Genomic DNA, 25,920 nt, shown 5'->3' with positions numbered 1-25,920 from the left:
TATCAGCAAGAAATTCCCAGGGTGAAGCATGAGGAGAAAATAAAATGCAAAATATAGAAAGGAGGATATACAGATGATACAGAGAGTAGATTAAACATGTGTATAATTGGAATTATAGAAAAAGGAGAGAGAGAATGAAGCAAACACAGTATTTGAAATAATGCTGACTAACGGTGACCCCAAATTGCTGAGAAACTGCCAGCCAAAGAGATTCAAGATCCATAAACCCCAAGAAGAATAATTATAGAGAAAATTCTGATTTGGACATTCTGATAATGCTAATGAAAACCAGACAAAAAGAAAAAACCATGAAGGCAGCTAGAGGGGTAAGAAAAATAGATTATTTTCAAAGTAGCACCAATTAGACCTACAATTTTTCTCTCAATGGAAATAATCGAATTTAAGGACAATGAAATAGTATCTTCAAATGCAGAAACAAACAGAACACACCAACATAAATTTCTATCACCAATAAGCACATCCTATGTGAGAAAATCATAGTATAGCAGGTCAAAATTGTACAGACACTTAAAAAAAAACTAAGAAATTTGTTACCAGGAGATTTAATTAAAGAAAGTATTCTTGAAATGTCCTTTCTTAGGCAGAAGGAACACATTCGGAGAGAGTGACTTGGAGAAAAAAGCAGAATAAATAACAAAGAATTACATAATTATATCTAAGTGAACATTTACAGCATTTAACAATAATATTGTAATATTGTGTGGGGTCTGAAGAGTACATAAATTATAATAAAGAATGACAATAGCTAATGGAAATTAGAATGAGGAAATATGGAGTGAAAGTACACTCTGGTCCTTACATTGGGAAAAGTAAAAGTTTCATCTCAAAGAAATCATTAAAAGTAATAAGTACATTTGAAAGGCGATTTAATACAAAAATCACTGTTTTCTTGCAAATATGCAAGACTAAGAAATTATGTTTAAAATATTTTACCATTTATAGCATCCGAAAGTGTCAAATATCTGGGACAATTTTACAAGAATGTATAAGATTTCTAAGCAGACAACTGTAAGATGGCATTCAGACAAATTAAAGACCTAAATAAATGGAGAGAGAAAATATGAACAAATTGGAGGAATTATAATGATGTCACTTTTCACTAAATTAACTAATGCAGTCCTAATAAAATGCCAAACAATTTTTACAAGAAAATTAGTTATCTGATTATGACATTTTTAGGGAAATGAAAAAGGCTTAGAATAAACAAGCCACTAATAAACAGAATAGATAAAAAGAGGATCTTTTTAAATAGAGGATCTGCTCTATTTAAAGATGATAACACAGTGAGTACCATGATGTACAAAGATCAACAAACAAACCAGCAGCTCAGAACAGAAAGTCCAAACACATATGTACACATAAAATTATGACAAAGGTGTTGCCTGCAGAGCAGTGGTATTTGGGAAATAAAATGAAAATTGACCCATACTGCACAGTTTTCACAATAAACAAACAAACAAACAAATAAATAAATTTCGGAGGGACTATAGTTCCAAATGTAAGAGGCTTTCATAAGCAATTCACAAAGAAGTATCTCCAAACAGGCTATCAGCAAAGGTACTCAATCTTACTAGTAATCAGAGAAGTGGAAGTTAAAACCACAAGATAACACCTAACCCCTATCAGAGGATGCCCATGTCAAGCATTGGCAAAGAGAGGCAAAGAGAACTGTCATAAATTACTGCTCTGAGTGTAACTTGGTACAGTCACTTTGGAAAATGGTTTGGCATATCTGATTAAATGTGAAGACTCACAATTTCACTTTTAGGTATGTACTTAACATTTACATATGTATATGTTTTCAAAAAGACAAGTATAAGAACCTTCATCTTAGCATTATTCATTCACGTTCAAAAGAAGCAGAATGGATAAACTTTGACTTATTTAAACAGTAGTAGAGCCAGGAAACTAAATAAACTATAGAGATACAGATGGGTTCCAAAAACTAAGGCTGAATTAAAGAAGGCAATCACAAGATAATCCAGACTGTTATCCCATTAAATAAGACTCAAAATCAGGAAAGCTTAGCTAAAGGATAATAAGATTGTGGCTGCTTTTGGAAAGGAGTGAGAGGAGGAAGTTTGGAGGAATTGTAGTGGAGACTCCTTGAGTATCAAGATGTTCTACTTCTTGCTCTGATGGTAGTTACATTATTATTAACTTCCTGATCATTCACTAGCTGAATATTTGTATTTTTAACATTTTTGCATATGTGCACACACAGAAAAGTTATAAAGATTATCATTAAAGTTATAAACACCTCCTTATAAAAGGCTCTGTATAAAATATTAAAGCATGAGAATAATTCTAATCTATCATAGGACTGAGTGTCTTGCTTAATTAGAGTCTGTTAGAAGGTCCATCAACTAAGGTTTGAGATTTGATAATCTACTTAAGATTCTCACTTTTTAAAATAAATCAGAAATTGTTTGCTTTAAAGGCATTTAAGTAAATTTTTTGGCACATTCCAAATACTTTAGTAACATGTTCATTTATATTTAACTGAACAGCAATCACACAAAAAAATAAAACATTTTCCTTGAAGTTAGTATTTGAAAATTTGGTTTAAATTCCATTCATGATAAAAAAGAATATAATATTTGCTTTATTAAATATTTTTCTGAGAGAAATGTTCAAATCATAACTTCTAACCAATTATATTTAAAGGTTAAAATCAGTAAACAAAATTCCTACAGTATTCCCAAAGTTCATTTAGAAAACCAATACCTTTTCAGGTTTTAATCAAAAGAATTTTGAAGATCTAAGTTCAACATCTCTAGTAATTAGAGAAATGCAAATCAAAACTACTCTAAGATTTCATCTCACACCAGTCAGAACAGCACTTATCAAGAATACAGACAACAATAAATATTGACAAGGATGGGGGTGGAAAGGCATACTCATACATTGCTGGTGGGACTACAAACTGGTGCAACCAATCTGGAGAGAAGTACGGAGATTCCTTAGAAAACTTGGAATAGAACCACCATTTGACCCAGCTATCCACTCTTTGGTCTATACCCAGAGGACTTAAAATCAGCATACGGTAGTATCGCAGCCACATCAATGTTCATAGCATCTCAATTCACAATAGCTAAACGTGGAAGCAACCTAGATGCCCTTCAATAGATGAATGGATAAAGAAACTGTGGTATATACACACAATGGACTATTACTCAGCATTAAAAGAGAATAAAATCATGGCCTTTGCAGATAAATGAATGGAGTTGGAGAGTATCGTGCTAAGGGAAGTAAGCCAATCCCAAACACCAAAGGCCAAATGTTCTCTCTGATAAGTGGAGGCTGATCCATAATGGGTGGGGGGGGGGACATGGGAAAAATGGAGGAACTTTGATGGGGCAAAGGAGAGGGTGGGGTGGGAATGGGGCATGTGGGCAGGAAAGATGGTGGAATGCAATGGATATCATTACCCTAGGTACATGTATGAATGCACATATGGTATGATGCTACATTATGTACAACTAGAGAAATAAAAGTTGTGCTGTGTTTGTGTACAATGAGTCAAAGTGCATTCTGTTGTCATATATATCTAATTAAAATAAATTAATCAATCATTTTAAAAAAGTAAATTTTCACTTACTTTAAAAGTCTGCTTTCATTATTTCCTGAAAACTCACCCATAAATCCCTAGGAACTTACAGAAGTGGATCACTTACATTGACATCTACTGACTATAGTTGTTGCGGTTTAGATATAAGGTTTCCCCCTAAACTCCTGCTATACAATGCAGGAATGTGAAAATATTAGATTATGAGTACTGTAACCTATCAATAGATTAATCCATTTGATGGAGTAAGAATTTACTGAGCAGTAACTACAGACAAGTGGAGTGTGGCTGGAGGAAGTAGATCACTGAGCGTGTGCCCTTGGGGATTATATTTGTCCTTGGCTCTTTCTGTTCTCTCTGCTTTCCGGTTGAGCAGTTTTTCTCTGTCTTTTGTCCTCCGTAATGTTCTGTCTCATCTCAGGCCCAGTACAATGGAGCCAACTGACCGTGGACTGAACTTCTAAAACCATGAGCCAAAATAAACTTGTCTTTCTCTAAGTTTTTCTTGTCAGGAATTTGTTCACAGTGATGAAAAGGTGACTAATACAATGATGAATTTGTTCTTTATTTTAATGATTAAACCAAAAATAAAATACCATGTAGTCTCAAGTCTAGGTAATGGAAAGCTATAGAAAAGAAAGAATCAATCATTTTCTTGTTTCTATTTTTTTCCTATGGATCCCTTTGGATCTATCCTTGTTTTCTCTTGAAAACTCTAACCCATGTACAGGTTTGGATTATAGGTTTGGTAGTACTAAAGGATTATCTAGCTACTCACTGCATAAGCACTTCCCTTAAAAAATATCATTTTGTGTCAAAACTTAATAGTGGTAAGAATCCAGGATTTTCCAAGAAATCCAGTAGACTTGAATAGTGAATGGTGTATAATTGGCCTAATTAAAATAATCCATTACCTTTTTTTCTCATTCATGTTTGGCTTTCAAGGAGAACCTGTATTTGGCTATTTTGTGGAACTTTTGAGCACATGCTTATGAACAAAGATATACACTTAAACTATATTTATTGAATATCTGTGTGAGAGGACAGGTAAGTGTGAGAGGACAGGTAACAAAGAAATGATACACAACAAGTTTCAAAGCTTCACAAAACAAAAAGATAAAAAACAAAACAAAACAAAAAAACCAAAAAGATAACTGGCAGAAAAGCTCTTTTATATTTTACATTTATTTATTTATCAGTTCCAAGGATGGAACCCAGAGCCTCACATGGACTAGGCAAGCACTCTTACCACTGCACTACATCCCCAGTTCCTCATTTTCTCATACTTCAAAAAATTTAAGATAATGTATTTACAAACATTTATGTCCCACATTGATGAATAAGTAAAGGGGTTGGCATTTGAACTATTCACTGGTGAATGCACTGAAGTTGGATAGGTAAAGAGAGAAAGAAAATATATCAAATGAGTCTGTGATAGGAACAAAAATTGGGGGGCAGAAAGTAGGAGTAATGACTGGAGGAGAGAAGAAGAATTAAATGCAGCAACTACAATAAAGGTTTTAAGGGCTAAACTGAAGAGGAGACAATGCAGTTAAACAGGTACCCATGCTCAGGCAAAAGGCAGCTGTCAAAAATTTGCAGCTGGGTAATGATTTAAAGACATGTGGTGGTGTGGCTACACATAGCTGTAGAATGGAGGATGGATCAGAGGCAGAAGGTTCATTTCTTTTTTTTTTATGGTGGATAGTTTCCTATATCACTGATCAGTCTCATAAACATTATCTTTAGTGGCTACTAAAATTCACCATGTGCTTGAAACGGTATTTACTAAAACATTTTTTTACTTAGGGACATACCATTTAGATGGCCTGCTATTTATCTTCTCAAGCAAACTACTTGGATTTCCTCTTAAGAGAATTTGAATAGGCCCAGAAAAAATAATTACACGTTATGGACTTCATGGTCACTCAGTAAAGGAGATAGACCTTACCTCAACATTGTAAAAGCTATCTCAGCACCACATACAAACAAAGAAGTTGTGTCTGCCAGAACTAAAAAAAAAAAAAAAAAAAAGCTATCTATGCCAAGACTCAGGCTAGCATCATTCTAAACAGAGAAAAATTGAAGGCATTCCCTCTAAAATCTGGAACAAGAAAGGGATGCCCTCTCTCACCACTTCTATTCAACATAGTTCTTGAAACACTGGCCAGAACAATTAGAGAGACGAAATAAATTAAAGGCATAAAGATAGGAAAAGAAGAACTTAAATTAGCACTATTTGTGGATGACATGATCCTATACCTAGCAGACCCAAAATGTTCTACCAAGAAACTTCTAGAGCTAGTAAATGAATTCAGTAAAGTGACAGGATATAAAATCAACATGCATAAATCAAAGGCATTCCTGTATATCAGTAACAAATCCTCTGAAATTGAAATGAGGACAACCACCCCATTCACAATATCCTCAAAAAAAAAAAAAAAACACTTAGGAATCAACCTAACAAAAGAGGTGAAAGACCTATACAATGAAAACTACAGAACCCTAAAGAGAGAAATAAAGGAAGACCTTAGAAGATGGAAAGATATACCTTGTTCATGGATAGGCAGAACTAATATCATTAAAATGGCCATATTACCAAAAGTACTCTATAGGTTTAATGCAATGCCAATCAAAATCCCAATGGCATTCCTCGCAGAAATAGAAAAAGCAATCATGAAATTCATCTGGAAAAATAAAAGACCCAGAATAGCAAAAGCAATTCTAAGCAGGAAGAGTGAAACAGGCAGTATAGCAATACCAGATTTTAAACTATACTACAGAGCAATAGTAACAAAAACAGCATGGTACTGGTACCAAAACAGGCGGATAGACCAATGTTATAGAATAGAGGACACAGAGACCAATCCACAAAATTACAACTACCTTATATTAGACAAAGGGGCTAAAAGCATGCAATGGAGAAAGGATAGCATCTTCAACAAATGGTGCTGGGAGAACTGGAAATCCATATGCAACAAAATGAAACTGAATCCCTTTCTGTAAACCATGCACAAAAGTTAACTCAAAATGGATCAAGGAGCTAGGAATCAAACCGGGAACTGTGAGTCTAATAGAAGAAAAAGTTGGCCCTAATTTCCATCTCGTGAGGTTGGGCTCCAAATTCCTTAATAGGACACCCATAGCACAAGAGTTAAAATAAAGAATCAACAAATGTGACACATTCAAACTAAAAAAATTTTTCTCAGCAAGAGAAACAATAAGAGAGGTAAATAGGGAGCCTACATCCTGGGAACAAATTTTTACCCCTCACACTTCAGATAGAGCCCTAATCTCCAGAGTATACAAAGAAGGTTCATTTATTGTCATAGATGACTCTTGGTGTTGGATTAAGAAATTATAGGACCTGGGTTAACATTTGGGAGCCTCCAAATCCAATGTTAGGTTTTAGAAACCTGCATAATAGCACAGCTCACCCAGATTGTGTGACTCATTAACACAAAGGAGGGAGGGATATTAGTACTGTAGATGGGCGCTATAGACAGTGTTTGCCATCTCACTACTATATTTTTTACACTTTTTCTAAAATATTTACATATTGACATTTATTTTGTAAAAATTCTTCTAATGTGAATATGTAAAAATGTGCAAAATTACCATGTAAAGCTTAGAAAGACTAGTTTTTGGAATCTTTGTTAAAAAATGTATCAGGGGTCACTATGCATCGGGAACCTTGAAAAATAATTTCTAGCTTTATTATGTACATTTGATCAAATCCTCATCACTTCTATTTTCCCTTCCTTCTTCTTTTTTTTTCTTCCTGCCTTCCACATGTTAGGCTAGTACTCTTACACACTAGCTACACTCTCAGCCTCTCATTTTCTTATATTTTTCTTATGCTTTAAGCTGATGTATTTTTTCAACTACCAGCCTCTCAAAGACATTAGTAAACAAATATTTAAAACAAGGGGCTATAAAATTACAATACCATGCCATCATTTTGGTCAGAAGTTAGAAGTAAGGCAGTCTTTTTTTGTTTTCTTTGGAATTCTAAATGAGTGCCAACACTTTTTACAATACATATTTAATGAATCATATTTAAGGACCAAAATAATTTCCTTTTATATTAATTAACTCAACTAGTTTTTTCACTTCTTTAAAACACAATTATAGAACACAGCTCTGTCTTCCTGAGCAAAAGTGTGTTTTCTACCCAGGGTAGCTTTATATGACTTTTTCTTTAATGTATAATATTTGAGTAAGTTAAGTATTTGTGTTTATCATGTCATTTATTTATATATTATCAATTAGGTGTCAGTCACCTGATGTCCAATAATTCCAGAGAATAATGTCATAATTTCTTAATATACAAAGTTCTAGTAAACTCCTGGGGTAATCTGTTCTCAGACTCCTCAAAATATGCCTCATTCATGGTCCTGCACTTTTAAAATCACAATAGTTTGTAAAGCTTAGTATGGGCCGGGTGCTGTTCTAGATCCTGTATTTACACTAACTCACATAATCCTCTCAAAAATCCTATCCAATGGACAATATCACTATTCCTATTTACAGACAAATTGAAAAAGCCTGCTGTGGATCACACTGCTAAACTTAAGCTCTAACAGTTTGGCTTCAAGGTCTAAGTTTTTAAAGTCTACATATCGTCTCTTGAACATACTTCAATGATTTCTCCCACTGTGACTTAATTCCTGCCAACTACCTACTTATGTAAGAGAAGACAAGAAGTCATCTTCTGAACCTATGAAGGGCCAGGGACAAGACACACCTGTTCTCCTCTTCGTTCTCAAGGCCTGATCCCAGACTAGTTCATGCCAGTTCCTGAGTGAATAGTCACCTATATGTGTGTCCTCGGCCTTATATCCTGCAACCCCATGTTATCCAAAAGGTGGATCAGAGGTGGTGCCCACAGAAAAGCACAGCAAGGGACCCCTACAAAGTCCTCAAAGGAACAACACATGAGTAGGGTGGATGAAGCACCAAATCTTCCTTGAATGACTCTGAGAAGAAGCATTCCCAGAAATTTTGCAAACCCATTGCCTCCCTTGCCTCTCTCAGCTCTGACAGCCTCTGCCGACCATCGTGTGGAATTTGGGTGTAGCTGCCATGTGTTCACATCATGACGAAAGCAGAAGTAGATGGAATCGTGTAAAATCTTGACTGTCCATCCTTCCTGGTCCAGTAAACTCCTGGAGCCTTTTGTTTTCTCCTAATTCTTTCCCAGGCTAGAAAACCCTTCAATCCCATTTGCTGATATAAATCTCATTAATTCAGAACACTTGTGGAAAAGAAAATAAACTAGGATAACACTTAATTTTAAAATATTTTAGGACAATGAGGCTCATGCCATTTCTTCATGTAGAATAATTTTAAAGCATAAGCTTTTGGAAGATCCAGTTTTCTAAATGATTCATATGGAACCCTGTGCTACCTATGGCAAACACAGGACTTCAGAACGTGTTGGAAAAAAAAGACATAATGTTGCATTCTGATCACCTCCTGGATCTACAAATAGTTTAAAGATTCTCTCTAATGTGTAGTGTATATTTTCTCCAGACATGTTTAGGATGTGTGGTACATATATGCTTCAACAGATGACAGAGACTAAACCTACAAGAGAGGACCCAAATAGTTTTGCACTTGTGGATTCAAGGTCATTCCAAGGGACTGCAGTGTCCTGTGGAAGCCATGTACCCTCCACAAACACTTCATCAGGTTTTCTGATGAGGCTGCAGGAAAATGCAGTCAGTGATCACTAGTGGTAGCACCCTCATGGCCACAACTACAATTTTCTAGACAAACAAGGCATGGCCAGGTTTATCCCTCTGTCAGAATACTCACCTGTATTCTGAGCAGAACTTTTGCTCATAATTCTGGGCACATGGAAGAGCTTAAATTCCAGTTTTAGAAGAAATGATTTTATTTAATACATCAATAGAGCAATTTTCTTGTTTGTGGACTCAGTTCCTTAATGCTAAGCCTGAGTTTCCTGCTGGCTCTCAACACCCACCCAAGGTGAGCACCTTAGGGTCCCCTACAGAGGCTGCAAGGATATTTGCAAGAGTTCTTTTGACAGAGGATAAAGCAACCCTTCATGAAAAACAGACATGATTACTGACATGGTTGGTTTCTTAAAAACCCAAGCTTTTCTCTCATCTTATCATGTCTATTGGCTCTAAGAGGCAGGAGTGGAAAAGAGGGATATGGATGATAATTTTGACCCTTGTTTGCTAACTCAATGACTATTGCTATAATGTCCAGCTTTAAGTAAGTTGGGGGCAAGAAAGAAGTAAACTATGACCAAGACAGGTTCCTTCTAGAAGAGATGCACCCTTGCAGTCACAGGCATAGTGAACTGTGCACAGAGATGAATGGGGTTGGTGTTGCACTCTGGAGATACAGAGCAACACTTAACCCAAACTGGGGAGTTCTTGGGACTGGAGCAGGTCAAAAAGGCTTCCTCCCAATAGGGGCATTAAGATGAGATAAATCAGTCTTAGGTAGGCAAAGGGGCAGCAGGTGGCTATGGGTCAGGAGCATTCAACCCACAGGCAATGGGCAGAAGTAGAAGACCACCTGGCTTCATGAGTACCATCACAGGGCTGGTATTTCTACCCACTTATTATTGTTTGATATATGGACAGCTTTGCCTTCACTTAATATTTTCAACCAGAGTTTGTAGACCTGGAAATACCTTATAGTTTGCAAAGCACTTTCATTTATTCTTTCAATTACTATGCACAGCATTCAGTAAGAATATAAACCTACCAAAAAAAAGCACTGCACATTGTAAAAAATACATGGTTACAAATTAATAAAATAATAGCAAGAACAGAGAGAAAATCAGAAGACAATGTCTCAATCTTTGCACAGCTGAAAATAAAACAACAAAAATTGAATTATAAGCTAGGGCAATCTTTTATTTTAATTAATTAATTAATTATTTTTGTACTGAGGATTGAACTCAGGGGCACTCAACCACTGAGCCACATCCGCAGCCCTGTTTTGAATTTTATTTAGAGACAAGGTCTCACTGAGTTGTTTAGTGCCTCTCCCTTGCTGAGGCAGGCTTTGAACTTGTGATCCTCTTGCCTTAGCCTCCCGAGCAGCTGGGATTACAGGCTGTGGCACTGTGTCCACCTAGGACAACCTTAACCAGATAATATCAGGCTAAGAAGATCATGTCCAAAGAGGCAAGGCCAATTGTACATGGCCCTAGTTCCTGGACCATCAAGGCTGACCATTAGCCTGGGTCAGAAAAAAGATAGCTAATTGCTAGGAGGACAGTTAGCCATCTCCCTGGTCTTTTGTTTTCCCCCTTCCACCAATGCCCTCTTATCTGCCCAAGCATGAGCATTTCTGATCACACCTTGGCTGGTTACATTACCCTCCCTTCTGTATCTGTTCAACAGCAAGGCCCAGAGAACATCTCACTCATAAGTGATCCTTCCTATCCATTAAAGCTTACCAATTCCCTTTAGATATGGATTCAAGGAGTTGTGATGGCAAATTACTGATGATAGTACTTCTGTGAATGCCAAGTGCTATTATTAGTCAGTGGCCACACATCTCATAAGGAGACTATCACAGCAACTCAGTCAGTGTCCCAAAGGGACTGTGAGCAGACACAGGGCTCACCTGTGGCAAAGACAACATTCCTGGAGACCAGACGATGCTCCACAATGGAGAACTGTGGGAGCTCAATCCTTTCCACTCCAGTGACAGCCTTGTCCCCGCCACGCCAGTAAAATTCAATGTCATCTGTGGTGTAGCCATCTATCAGGGGAGAGATGAAAGGACATGGTGCATATGAGATATCATTTTGTATAAATGTACAGCTAAAGAAACTTGAATACAATGGAAGTAATGGCTTTGCCATCTTTGAATATTTTTTTAAAGTGCTTGTCTCTAAGAAGTGTCACCAAAGAACTAACTTTCAAGTACTCTTGTGTTACTTCTGCTATTTGATTTGCACCAGGCTGATCTTGAAAAGTAGAGGAAGTGGGGAGACTGAGGACTCTAAACAATGATCTTTTGGCAAAGTCTAACTTTAGAACTGGTGTGGGTATCATACAGAAGTGAATTTAAAACCCTTCTTAACAGTAGCAGATAAGACGGTAGTAAAAGATGAAAATTCAAGTCTGAAAAATCCTGGAGAGATAACCTTATCTCAAGTGCAACTAGAAGGTTGAGAGACTATGGAAAATTTAACCAATCTTTGTTTGATTAGATGAACTCTTAGAGCAAAAGTAGTGTTCTCTGTGACATGTTTGGATGATTTTGCTGGCTCTTTCTGGCCACGTGGTTTGCCAATCTTAGAAATGCCTGTTGTTGGGAGCCTCCTGGCCCTTAGAGATCTGCATGGGTGGTCTCATCAGAAAGATAAATGATCATTTGCTGGATTATAATTCCAAACTCAGCTCTTGGCCCAGAGCTTACATTCATTCAGTAATTAATTGATGCTTTTGAGAATGAGTAAATAACAAAAGTCCAATGTTATTTTTAACACCCAGTTGTTTCCTAGAAGATTAGGTCAACTCATTAAATAAGATCAAATAAAATACAAATCTGAAGAAAAATATTTCAATATAACACATTTTGTATTTGAACATATACAAAAAAATGAAACATTCAATATTTGATATCAAATGAATGATCCAAAGCCACAGGATGACTGTGTCCATAGCTAATGCCATCTCCCAAGTCAGATCTACTGTCCTGACTCTGTAAATTCCTTCCCTCTGACTTCCTTGTGTCTCATTCTCACCTGGCAGCCTTGACAATCTTTAATAAAACACACAGCTCATTCTTCCCTGTTTGCGTCTTAACTTCAAGCCTTCCTGTAGAATCCCTTCCTGAGATTCCACTTCCCCAGGAAACTCAGAATTACTCACAACCCTTCTGTCATATTTTATTTTTTTCAAAACATCTACCACATTTTGCTTTTTGTCTAATCATTTCTGTCTTTTCTGGAATATAAGTTCCAAGAAGACAGGCACTTGCATTTAGACTGCCTTCTCTATATATTCCCTTGCTTACAATAATGACTGCATAGGGGCTATGGATCAGCTTGGTGGGAGGCACATGGTCAATTAGCATGCACAAGCTCCTGGGTTCAATCCCTAGTACCAAAAACCAAAAAATAAAACAAAAATTAAAAGAAAAAAAACAGTACTTGTACAGAGTTAAGTCCTCCAAGGATTCATTGAATAAATTCATGATCAATGAATTTGCCTTGATGTTAGGAAAAAAAGCCAGATCTCTTTTTTTTTTTCTCCACACCCAATACCAAGACATGCATAGTGAGCCACCAGAAAACTGGGACAATCCCTCTTTCACTCAAGTGCTTTAACCATGGCTTCTCTGCAAGGGAGGGTTTTTACACACTGTGGGAATTTTTTTTTTTTTTTTTTTTTTTTTTTTTTTACAGCAGATCTTCCTGCTTACTGTTCCCCACAGTCACACTTTGCACTGTGAACCCATACTCTCAGAAATCACTCACTGTGTGTTCAGGCAGTTGGAATGAAAACTGCTTCCTTACTTGGACCCCAAATTTGCTTTCCTTAAATTTCCACTGTCTCATTGGAGTCATGCCCTCTGGCCACAGAGAATTCATTTAACTTCCTAGGCTCATCCTTCAACTGTTGGGAAATCATCATCCTTCCCTTGAGCCTTCTGTTCTCTATGGTAAATGTCCCTAGATAATTCAATTATGCATCACTTGACATGATTTTATGTCTTTCATCTTCTCTGAAAGCACAGCTTTCAGAAACCATGACAGTGACAGAGTATGGAAGTGAGGGGGCACAGTGTGGCTGGCTCTACCCAGAACCTGGACTAACCTCCCCTACAAGCAACTTCTTCATCTGTTTGTGCAGGGACATTTCCTTTTCATCAAGCGACATTGCAAAGTCAAAGTCACTTAATCACCAAAATTCAGTATAAGCATTGACAATCCAATTGAGACTAAAAATAAACCAGTCTGTGATAGGGCAAGATCAACAGCAAAAACATCCCCATATGCCAGGAGGTGTGGTTCAGGTAGCAGGGGGGACATCTGCTTGTTACATGTTACAGATGGGGCTCTCATCCCTGACATGGAAGTACTCAGCACTGAATTACCAATAAAGCATCGGAATACTCCTCAAATTGAAGAAAATTGCCAAGATGCAGAAATGGCCTGCTCGTAAAGCTCAGATCCTAATGGGAAATGAGTTTTACTCTGACTGCCCAGGGTCGCAGCAGTATAGCCACTCATGCATGATGAAACATATTTTAAGAAAATTGCATCTCAGTGTTTGCTCTCTTCTCACTGAATCGACCAAGATGAGGAACATTTGTTTTCTTATATTTCAACACAGCAAACAGAGTCTCTTAATCAGATTAGAACAAAGAACTCTCTCTGTACTAAGCACTCCCCCCACCTCCTTCTTCCTCTCTTTCTGTTTCTATCTTGCTATTTTTATTGGTCTTTTCCTCTCTAACTCTCTTCTGTCTCTCTCTGTGTCTGTTTGTCTCTCTGTGTTATGACTGTGAAATATGCAGAGTGGAGAACTATATTTTAAGGTAGTTAAAAAGTATGCCTGGAACATTATCAATGCCTTGGAAAAGAGGCTAAATAATGAAAAAGAGATCTAGAACACAAACTGGAAGAAAAAGAAACCCAGACACAGATACACACAGCTTTCAATTTCCAAAGTGCAGTTCTGCTCATCCAGTGGGTATCTTCTGAGATCCATCATGCACGCTGCTGTTGTGGTGATTCTGAAATACATAGAGCAAGAGGAGATATTAAAGATGGCCTGAGTAATATAGCAGGAAAACTGCTTCTTGATAACCATGTGTTACCCCATGTATGGCCCCCCTTCTCCGGGGTACACATGACTGAACACCTTTCACTATATACAGAGAAATGTGAATGAAAACAAACTCTTGAATAGAGATAAACTAGATCAGTTTATCAAGAAAAACAACAAAACCACCATTTTATTTTCGTTTAATATTTTAAATTAGCAAATAAAAATTGTATCTATTAATAGTTGTATTAACACAACACTGTTTTAAAATGTGTATACATTGTGAAATGTTAAAATGAGGTATTACTTCTTTTTTGTGGCGAGGATACTCAAAATCTATTCTCTCAGTAATTTTCAAATATACATTATTAACTATAGACAAGGTATTGTAGTAAAGACTTAAAATTCCATTGAAATCAGTCACTGAGTCTTGCTGATGTTTGATAATTAATGGTTTCCAAAGAAGTTCTTACCTTCAATTTTTGTTTTGTCTCCTGGTCTATCAGCTCTCTAACCTTTCTAGTACTGAGAGACCTTATGTGAGGAACACACTGATTAAGATTTAATTCTTTGATTTTCCATGTGGAGTGTTACATGTTCATAGACTGTACTTTGAAACTTTTAACAAAGCGTTTTTTTTTTTTCTTATTTCATTATAGTTGTGTGTTGAGAGGGATTGTAAATACTCAGTAGAGTTTCTCATCATGTTGACATCTATCTTATCATTTATTTTATTTCTCTGTTATTGATTACGAAAGAAAATTCAGTGGGTTAGCTTTCCTTGGTGACAATTAAAACCAAAGAAAGAATTTATATCATGGCCTCAAGACAGTTAAGCCTCCACCAGGCTCTGGTTAAACCAACTGCACAATGGGAAATAACACACCTAGAAATAAGTCCATTCTCTACCATGTCGACAGCCTCCTCTTAGGGAAACCAACCTATTCAAAGACACTAGAGAAAACACAACACTTAGGCCACCACATTTTACACTAAATTTCTCCAGAACCTCAACCCTTCCCCACCACTGCAGAAACTGACTGGACTGGGTGGGACCTGAACCAAGGTCGGATAACCAGGGGCCTCGTTAGAAGGCAGAACAGAGCTAAAGGGATGTCTTTTATGGAAATAAATTAAACCACAAAGGTAAGAGTGGAAGGGAGCCTGCAAAGTCACGACTTAGTGGCTTATGAGCAAAGTATGCTAAACTATAACAGTGGTACAGAAATTGCAGAGTTCAAAGTTGAGGAGACAGCAATAGTCACGATCTAGTACTCCACATCTCCAGGGAGCAGTATTACTAAGGCTTATGCAGTTACTGAGCAACTGGAAGTTCTGGCTATGCACCATCAGGAGTAGGTCATAAGAAGGAAGAGGTATTTTTTTCCTGACAGATCAAGAGTCATCTTGAATCCCCCAGCTGCTCTTCAGATTCTACCTTTCTTGAAGCCCGGTATTTAGCTTTCTCTGGCAAGCTATCATCGTGAATATTCACACACACACACACACACACACACACACACAAGACCTCTTAAAAACATTACTAATACCTAGGGCAATGTGAGCAAGCATTATTTCTATTCACACTAACTAAAACACTGTCAAACACCACCACATGCCAGTTCTGAATGACTTATATCATTTAACCTAAATGCAGGTTCTAAGGGAATAATGGGGAAATGTATGCCCTTCTACAAGCACCTGGTTTAGCAGCAGGTTTAGGAAAGTTTTACTTTTCAATTGCTAAGAGAAGCAGTGAGGAAGAATACCAACATCCTTGACAAACAGTTCAAGGTGAACTTTTTTCTATACAAATAGCTTGTATGTGCCATACAGATATACACCATATGACCTATACCAATGGGAAAATTGAGGGATTTTTTTTCCTCTCCAAATGTCATGACACTTCAATTGCCTTGGAACTAAGGAATACACTGCATTCTATAACCCAAAATAAACACATAGCTCTTGGGTATATTTTTCTGCAACATCTTATTTCCCAGCCAACTGAAGTTCCAGCCTTGCACTTTTAAATTCTGGCATGTTTTATGGCAGCTTGACAACCCAGCTTCTGCACAAGATGCCTATAAAGGCAAAATGAGAACAAAGTTCTGCTAAAATTGTAAATTTTTATGAAGAGAAAATGACCTCAAATGAAATGTTAGAATTTTAAATTTTCCTACATGATTTGGTACCTTTCATTTGGACAGTCAATAATTGAGATTATTATTTCTTATTATTTGTTATTTATTATTTATTTATCTTTTATTTTTCATTTCCCCCAAACTATACCTAAGATATACACACACACCACCACCACCACCACCACCACCACCAACACCAACACCAACACCACCAAACCACATAAACAAACTGAAATAGTTTGAAGGTACTTAATGCAGCAATCTCAATTTATTGTAGTATTATGTAGAGTGTTTCATAGAAATTGTTGAAAGGAAATTAGAAAGCTAGAATAATTGGTTAGATCATTCACTTCATCTCACCAACTCCTGTTATTTCCCACAATACAGGACTTGTGCACATCTCTTTATTTTAGTATACTACTGCCATAAATTGAAACACTTTCCATTTACCTCAGGAATAACATATAGACATGCTTTCACTACTCTGTTTCCTTTGGATGAAATACATAGAAAATCCTGTCAGTATGGAGAGTGTGACACAAAAGCCTGCACATGCTACAAAAACTAAGTTCCCAGGTAACAAATGGAAGAAAGAATGGGGTCTGTTGGGCAACTGGGACAGAAATATAAGAAAAGAGAACATATGGGAACAAAAAGAGAGACCCAGAAAACTCTGCAGCATGCCAGAGCCCTTACTGAGCCACAAAGCCCTCATCCGGAGTGGAAGGCTTGAGAAACTGGAAATGACATAACATAGATAGACCATAGAGACACCTGGGTTCCATTTGTGTAAACTTCAACACTCACACACATTCTGATATTTTTGCCTAAGAATTTTTTGTGGGTCCCAACCAACACATAATTTCACTTCTACAGTCCTCTGTACTCTGAAAACTCCATTCCTGTTTCTAAGACATTTACGAAGCTAATAACTAGAATCAGATACGATAGGATGAGGATCTCTGCAGTACTATTTTTTAATAGACCAGTAGATCCTTTGTTGATGTTTGTTGATTTTTGATTGAGAGACAGTAGTGCTTAGAGGCTGCAAGGTGTGTTTCTGAGAGAAAAACAGAGAAAGATGTGGCCAAATGGTGGAGAAATCTATATATGTACTTTCTTTACAAATAAGCCATACTTTGAGGATGATGAATGTGGAAAGTAAAACCAAGCAAAAGGAACATCAACAGAGGTAGAGAGAGACAGACAGAAAGAGAGAGAGAGAAAGACACACACACACACACACACACACACACACACTGAGAGAAATGAGGAGTAAAAGGTTGGATAGCATTGTAGAGATGGGTGCTGATTCATCCTTTTGCTGTCCAGGACAGCAGCCAGTCCTATTTGTACCTTATATAACATGACTCAGTGCTTGCTCAGTGCCTAGATCTGTACCAAGCACATTAACACACATACATTTAATCTCACAACAACCACATTACAGAAGTATTATCATTATTTCTTTTTGCAGTTGAGTAAAAAGACTCAGAAAGAGTAATTAGGTTGACCATGTTCACAATGCCACCGGAAGGCAGGTGCCACTTTCAGATCCCGGCAGCTTGAACTCTACACCCTATTATGACTTTGGCATTACTCTTGCCTTAAAAGAACAAAATATATTCAACTCACCAAGGCCTACTCAGGAAAAAGAGGTTCTTCTTTTACAAGTAAACAATAGGGTAGACAAATTTTGATAGATATCAAGATAGAGATAAAAATATAGATATACATGGATCATAAGCAGGAGGATATTATGGTCATATATGTATTATATATGTAGTAATATTCTCATTATATATGACAAGCAGGAAATATAAGTACAGAGAAGGTAACTATTTTATATACTACTCCTGCATTAAATGTAATAAAATTTAATCCAGCTTCTTACCTGTTATAGAACAGTAAATTAGATAATCCTGACTTTATAAAAAGTGCAAGCCTAAAGATATGTTTAAAAGTTAGAAGCATGAAAATGTAAGAACTTAACTTGTTCTAAGGAGAACACAGTCTCCAGCAAGTTTGAAATCCTATTATGAGATACAGGATGACACTCATCCTCTGACACTGTCTGAAAACTATACTTAGTGTCCATTCCCTGCACAACTGAGTGAGGAAGCCTGAGCCAAGGAAGTCAAGACCGTTTCTTTCATTATTGAAGGATTTTCATTTTGTCTCAATTGTACTAGGTTTGTGAAATATACTGTGGTTTCAGCACTTCAATGTTTAAATATCCAGCAATTTAAAAATCATAATAAGAGCAGATGCCAATTTTTCATGTAATTACACAAATACAGATTTTTCTACAGGTAGAGGTTGTTGTGGCAATGCCACTTTGGGCTGTCAGGAACATGTTTACTAACACAAACATGTGTCTGAAATATCCACTTGTTAACCGAGGTACTAAAGTCCTCTTTGTTGGTGTGGCTGAGAAAGGCTGAATAGGGGTAAAGTCTGGGATTCACACTTATAGTGAACTGAGCAAAACACACAATTTCATTCACCATTTGTATAAATCTTTTAGATTTACTGTAAATCCTAGAGAGGACAGATTAAAATATGCAATGAGAGTGTCTATTCTAATGTCCCTGGTGGCAAGATCCTTGACCACTTTTTAGAGGCCTCCAGAACTAAAGTACGCTAGTCTCAGTTACCTCTCCTCATTTTATTTCATTGTCTTCAGCCCCAACTACAAATGGAAGCATCCACCTATTTGTTGACTAGACCCCTTGCTTACCCCCATGTGAGTTCATGAATGTAGGGCTTTCTCTCTTCTGTTCACAGCCATCTCCTCAGTGTCTAGAACAACATCAAGTGCTTTATTTATAGCAAGTGCCCTATAAACATTCACTGAAGAATGACTTTGGAGATCCAAGGACCAGCAATGGGAAGGAAGTGTGACTCAAACAAAATGGAAAGAGGAAGAGGTAGCTTGGCCCTTCTTGGCTTTAAGGTCCCAAATGTTAAAATTAGTAGGGATACCTATCCTCTATCAAGCTTTCCCGATAGGACCTCTTATCTTGCTTGATTACTGACCCTCTGAAAGCCTCTGTGTGCTAACTGGTTAAGATAGTTAAACACGAGACTCACCTGTTTTAATGGTCAAGTGATCTCTGTGAATTCTTACGCTGCAGAATTGAATACTTACCTATAGTATTCAATCTTGCAGAACTGAATCAGAAGAGCTAAATCCTGCAGCATGAAATAAGTGAATTTTATGGCTTTAGCTGCAGGGAAATGCACCTTTTATGGAAGCCCTAGATCTCTGGTCACAATCTTGTTAAACTAATAGGAACTGGGAGCAGTTTAGTGGTACCTTCTGTGCAACTTAGGGGTTGCACTTGGATTCCCAAGTGTTCAACATTTCTTGGAAATAGTTGTGTCTGTGACCAAAGCATAACACCACAGGCAGGTTATTGATTTATATGTAACCCTCAGGTCTTTAGAATCTCTCTGTGGCAACTCACACAAATCTTCACTCCTGGTTTCCCAGATGCCAGGTGCATTGGTTGGCAGAGGCAGCTATTATTTCTTTCAAGACTAAGAACTCAGATATTAGGATTAAGTATCTAAATCAAGTAATTTAGGCCAAGCATTTTCTTAAGCAAGAGCTTATGGAGAAATGTGGAGAAGTGACAGGGCATAGGCCACTGTTTCAGCATCACACATTTCTGTTTTCTTCCCAGGGCCCATTCTCTTTACCATATCATTTATATTATTTTCACTATAGAGGTGCTATCTCTAACTGTGTGCTGATTTTGTGACTTGATTTACACAACAGAATGGATAGAAATGGCAGTGTGGTAGTCCCAAGCTTACATCCTGGGAAGCATTCTGTTTCTGGTCTTTTCTCCCTCTGCTGTGAGAAAGCCCTGTGAGAAAGCCATGCACAGGTGAATCTGATGGTCCTAACAGGAGAATTGACACCGGGTGCAGGACTAAGGTGAGTACTCATCTTCTCAGACATCAGCCCAGTGAGCTGAAGGTTTACTCACACCCAACCTTTGAGTGAACCAGCCAGAGTCACCAGAGATGCTCATTAATCACCCAAACATATGAGCAATGAGCACTTGTTCTATGCACTGAAGCTTCTAGCTGTTTGTTACACTGCACTGTTGAAATAATAGGTAACTAATGCAATAGTCAACATGAGTAACTATATACACAGAAGAACAAAAATCATCATAAAATAGGAATCATAACCTGATATTTCCAGGTTAATGTCATATATAGCAAAACCCTTAATAGATAACATGTTCCTAAAATAGGAACATCTGTTTCTATATTTAAGCTTTAGGAATAGTCATCTTTGTAAAATGAGCAGTTACATTAGACAAATGACACACACCTGAAATACCTTCTCTCAATTTTCAAACAATATGATGATAAAGCTACACAAAGGCACAAACTGGCAATAATACTGAAAACTAAAACTAAGAAAAAAGTGTAGATTCCTAGAGCACCTGCCAGAGAAGGAATTATCTGTGTGAATGAATTTGAGAAGTTCTTAAGGAAAATACCACAGGTGCAGCCCTCTGAAGAAGGAAACAATTTGAAAAATCAGGAAAATACTTTGAGCTAACCTAACTCTCTGGATCTGATTATGGCACTTGGGGACTATACCTTCCAGAACCGTATTATCCAAAATGGCAGCCACTTGGCCACACGTGACTATCTGTGTTCAAATTTTAAATCAAATAAAATAAAAAATTCGACTCCTCTGATACACTAGCCACAGTTCAAATGCTCAGTAGCCAAATATGACTAGCTGGTAGTCACTATAAAGTGCAGATTATAGTCTATCTCCATCATCACACAATGTACCTTTGGACAGGGTTAGAGCAATAATGCATGCTCCCTCCACCCTCCCCATCCCTCTGGTTTCTCTAACCTTAGGGAACACAACTCCCTGGGTGAAAGTGACTTGGGAGATATATTCTTACACATGAGAACCAGATCCTTGAAGGAAGTCCTCACAGTTAGAGGAAGCCCTGCACACTGGGATGGAAAATGTCACTCAGGATTCTCCCACACACCATGTCTGACTTCCTGACCTAACAGTCAGAGAGAAAGACATACCCTAAGTAAATATCAACTAAGCATAACAAATGGCGTGCATTCACTTGATCTTCAAATTTATACCCTAGAGACTGAAATCTCCAATGTGAAGGTGAGACTGAAAGGGCTGAGATTATCATATCTATACTGTCACTAGAAGATCACTTCATCCAAATGGACCTAGCTCACCTATGGATAAACACTATGTGAATAAAAGTAAGAATATCCTATGAAATAATACATAAGCATGGAAAATGAAATTTGAACAATTTGGAAGATATGTGTCTGGTTACCAAAATATCTGAATGGCTATGGCCTCTTCAAAACCAGAACAGAGGAAGGTAATTAAAGAACAGTCTGAAATGAATTCATAGATAGACAGAAGAAGCTGTAACAGAGAGAAGAATGCAAGCCACTGCAGCCACAAATGTTGAATGGAAATGTGTCTGAAGACAAAGACAGAACTGACAGTGCTGGAAATTATTTAATGACATGGAAGGCTTTTTAAATGTTAATGGGCACACAAGTCACTGAGGGATCTTGTTAAAATTCAGAATCTGATTCACAATGTGTGGGGTGGGTCTATACTTCCTAGTTTCCCAGAGGATGTCTGCAGGCAATGTTGCTGCAGAACTGGGGAACATACTTTGAGTAGAAAAGAGATGGAGAACTTTTAAAAAACCTCCGCAAAGGCAGAGAAAGAGAACAGAGCTTTGAAAACAGATAATGACTGATATAAAGGAAATGAAATGGGTATGTAACTGAGTTTTATTTGAGCAATCAAAAAACATAAAGTTGAACATGAAACATTAAAACAAATTTTAATTGGAATAAAATATATGTAACATAACGTGTATCATTTTAACAATTTTTAATTGTATAACTCAGTGGCCCTAAGTACATTCACACTGTTATGCAATCATCATCAAATATCCAAATGGAAACTGAACCCATTAAATAATAACACCCATTACCCACTGCCTCCAGCCCTTGGTTTTCTTTTGTCTACTTTCTCTTGCTATGAATTGGCCTTTTCTAGATATTTTATAAATGGAATCATGCAATATTTGTTTTTTTTTTGCCTGGCTGAATTAACTTATTGTGTTGTTTTCATTGCTCACTTATATTTTAGCATGTGTCATTCCTCTTTAAGATTGAATAATGTTCCGTTTTGTTTACCCATTCATCTGTTGATAGACATCTGAGTTACCTTTTGCTATTTTGAGTAATGCTACAATGACTATAAATGTCCAAATATCTCCTTGAGTCACTTTTGTTTATTTCAGTATATATTTATAAGAGAAATTGCTGAATCATCTGGTAACTATGTCTAAATTTTAAAGAACCATTATACCACTTCAACAGTGACTGAACCACATTAAATCACACCAGTAATCTCTAAGGGTTCTAATCTCTCCACAAATGTCAACACTTGTTCTTTTCCAATTTTTAAAATAATAGTCATCCTAATGTCTGTGTCATAGTATTTTATTGTGGTTTTGATTTTTAATCCTTAAAGGCTAACAATGTTGAACATATTTTCATGTGCTAACTGGCTATTTTTGTATCTTCCTTGGAGAAATGTATATTCAAGTACCTTCCAATTTTTGAACTGTGATTTTTATTGTTGGCTTCCAGGAGATCTTTATATACTTTCTATTAACTTCTCATTAGATGTAAGACTTATAAACATATAAATATATTTTCCAGGTTATTTAATCATTCTGTTGGTTGATCCTTTTATGCACATCTATCTTTACTCTTGATACAGTCCAAGTTATACATTTTTTCTTTTCTTGCTATGCTTTTGGTGTCATATCCAAAACTGAGCTAATTCCAATGCCACACAGATTTTCTCTTATTTCTTTTCTAAGAGTTTCATGGTTTTAGCTTTTAGGATTGGGCCTTTGGTCCATTTTGAGTTAATTTTTTGATATGTTAAAAAATAAGGTCTAAATTTACTCTTTTACATGTGGATTTTCAGTATTCCCCAGCAACATTGTTGAAAAGACTGTCAATTATCCACAGAATAGTTTGTCATCCTGTCAAAAATCATTTGGCTATACACAACAGAATTTGTTTCTGGGTTTTCTGTGCAATCCCACTGGATGATATGTCTATTATTTTGCTAATACCAGTTTGTGTTGATAATCATAGCTTTGTAGTAAGTTTTAAAATCAGGTAATGTGAGACCTCCATATTTGTTTTACAAGACCCTTCTGGATATTTGAAATACTTTAAGATTCTTCATGAATTTTTAAGGTGGATTTTTTTTTCAACAAATAAAGTTGCTGCTGGGATTTTTGTGTTGGATGTGTAGATTGCTTTGGACAACACTGTCTTTTTTTTTTTTTAAATGGTACCAAGGATTGAACCCAGGGGCACTTAACCACTGAGCCATATCCTTGCTAAGTTGCTGAGGCTGGCTTTGAACTTGCAATCCTCCTGCCTCAGCCTTATAAGCCACTAAGATTACAGAAATGTGCCATAATGCCAGGCCACATTGTCACAATAAGAATATTAAATCTTCCAATTTATAAACGCAGGATGCCTTTCCATTTACTCAATGTCTTTTTTCAAATTGGTTCTTTCCACAATGTTTTATAGTTTTTAGTGTTCAAGACTTTTGACTCCATCACTAAATTTATTCCTAAAGTTATTGTCCTTTTAGACACCACTATAAATGGGGTTGCTTTCTGGATTTCCTTTTTAGATTGTTCATTATTATTATATAGAAGTGCAACTGAATTCTATGTATTGATTTTGTAAGCTGCAATTTTGCTAAATTCATTTTTTTAGGGATAAGAGACTTTATGTGTGTGTGTGTGTGTCTGTGTCTGTGTGTAATCTTTAGGTTTTCTATACAAACTTATGCCATCTGTGAGCAGGTAATTTTACTACTTCCTTTCCAATTTTGACAAAAGTAACAAAAATAAGCATCTTTGTCTTATTCTTAATCTGAGAGGAAAATATTTAAGCCTCTCACTAATGAGTAAGATGTTAGTTTATAGGTTTTTCCACATACAATTCTATCATGTTTAGGAAGTTTTCTTCTATTCCTGTCGTAATGTGTTTTTATCAGGAAAGTGTATTGTATTTTGTCAAATATTTGGTCTACATCAATTGATACGAACATAAATGCTTTTTTTTCTTTCATTTTATTATTGTGGTATGTACAGTGATTGTCTTTCACATGTTGAATCATCCTTACATTCTAGGCATCACTCCTGCTTAGTTAAGGTGCATGTTGCTAAATTCAAATTGTGAATTTTTTGCTGAAGATTCATGCATTATTATTCATAAGGAATTAATGGCTTGCTATTTTTGTAGTGTTTTTGTCTGCACTGGTATTAGGATAATGTTGACCTCCTAGAACAGTAAAGGAAGGCTTCACTCTCCTCTTTATTTTTATGGAAAAGTTTGAGTTTTAATAAACTGGTGTTAATTGTTTTTTAACTGTCCGGTAGAATTCAACAGAGAAGCCATGTGGTCTGGAACAGTTTTTGCTGAGAAGCTCACATTTTTTATTTTCTTCATGACTCAGTTTTGGTAGATTATATGTTTCTAGGAATTTGTAGATTTCAGTTATCTAATTTGGTAGTAATACCCAGTTTTCATTTCTGATTTTTGTTTTATATATATATATATATATATATATATATATATATATATATATATATATATATATATATATATATATATCTTTTCCATTTTTCTTAGTCAATCTAGTCGAATTCTTAAAAAAAATCAAAGAGGAGGAAATAATTTCAAACATTTTCTATGAGACCCTGATACCAAAACCAGATGAGAACATTTAGGAGAAAAGAAAATTAAAGGCAATTATCCTTAATGAACACAGATGTAAAAATCCTCAACAAAACACTAGCAAAACAAATTCAACAACAAGTAAAAGAATCATCCACCATGATTGCATGGGATGTATCCCTGGGGTGCAAGGTAGTTCAACATATGCAAAGCAGTAAATGTGATACATTACATTAACATATCAGAATAAAGGGAAAATGTATGAGTATCTAATTAAATGTAGAAAAGCCTTTGACAAAATTCAAATTCCTTTCATGATAAAATACTGTCACCAAATTAAATATATAAAGAATGTGCCTCAATAAGCCCACATTTGAGAAGCCTATAGCTACATTATACTCAATGGTGAAAAACTAAAACCCTTTCTTCTAAGATCTGGAACATGAGGGTTCAGACTCTTGTCATTTCTATTTAACATAGTACCGGCAAGGAGTTAGGCAAGGGAAAGGGGAAGTATTTAACCAGGAAAGGAAGAAATGACGTTATCACTCTTTGCTGACGGATGACATATTATATATAGAAATTC

At 36.4% G+C, this 25,920-nt stretch overlaps 1 protein-coding gene across 2 annotated transcripts in view; it reads right to left on the bottom strand.

Annotated features, from left to right (window-relative positions):
- Nucleotides 1-25,920, bottom strand: part of Gabrb3 (gamma-aminobutyric acid type A receptor subunit beta3) — a 227,062-nt gene that overhangs the window by 38,258 nt on the left and 162,884 nt on the right. For both annotated transcript variants that reach the window (XM_058574066.1, XM_058574067.1), the window contains exons 5-6: nt 14,250-14,332; nt 11,207-11,344 (exon numbers count right to left, since the gene is read on the bottom strand). In XM_058574066.1, the coding sequence (XP_058430049.1) occupies nt 11,207-11,344; nt 14,250-14,332 (221 nt within the window). The remainder of the gene's footprint in view (nt 1-11,206; nt 11,345-14,249; nt 14,333-25,920) is intronic.

Source organism: Marmota monax, unplaced genomic scaffold (assembly GCF_021218885.2).
Source record: "Marmota monax isolate L192 unplaced genomic scaffold, Marmota_monax_Labrador192_F-V1.1 WCK01_AAM20220418_F8-fsc00179, whole genome shotgun sequence".
Taxonomy (NCBI): domain Eukaryota; kingdom Metazoa; phylum Chordata; class Mammalia; order Rodentia; family Sciuridae; genus Marmota; species Marmota monax.
Note: the sequence above shows the minus strand (reverse complement) of the source record. Positions and strands in the feature narration are given on the sequence as shown.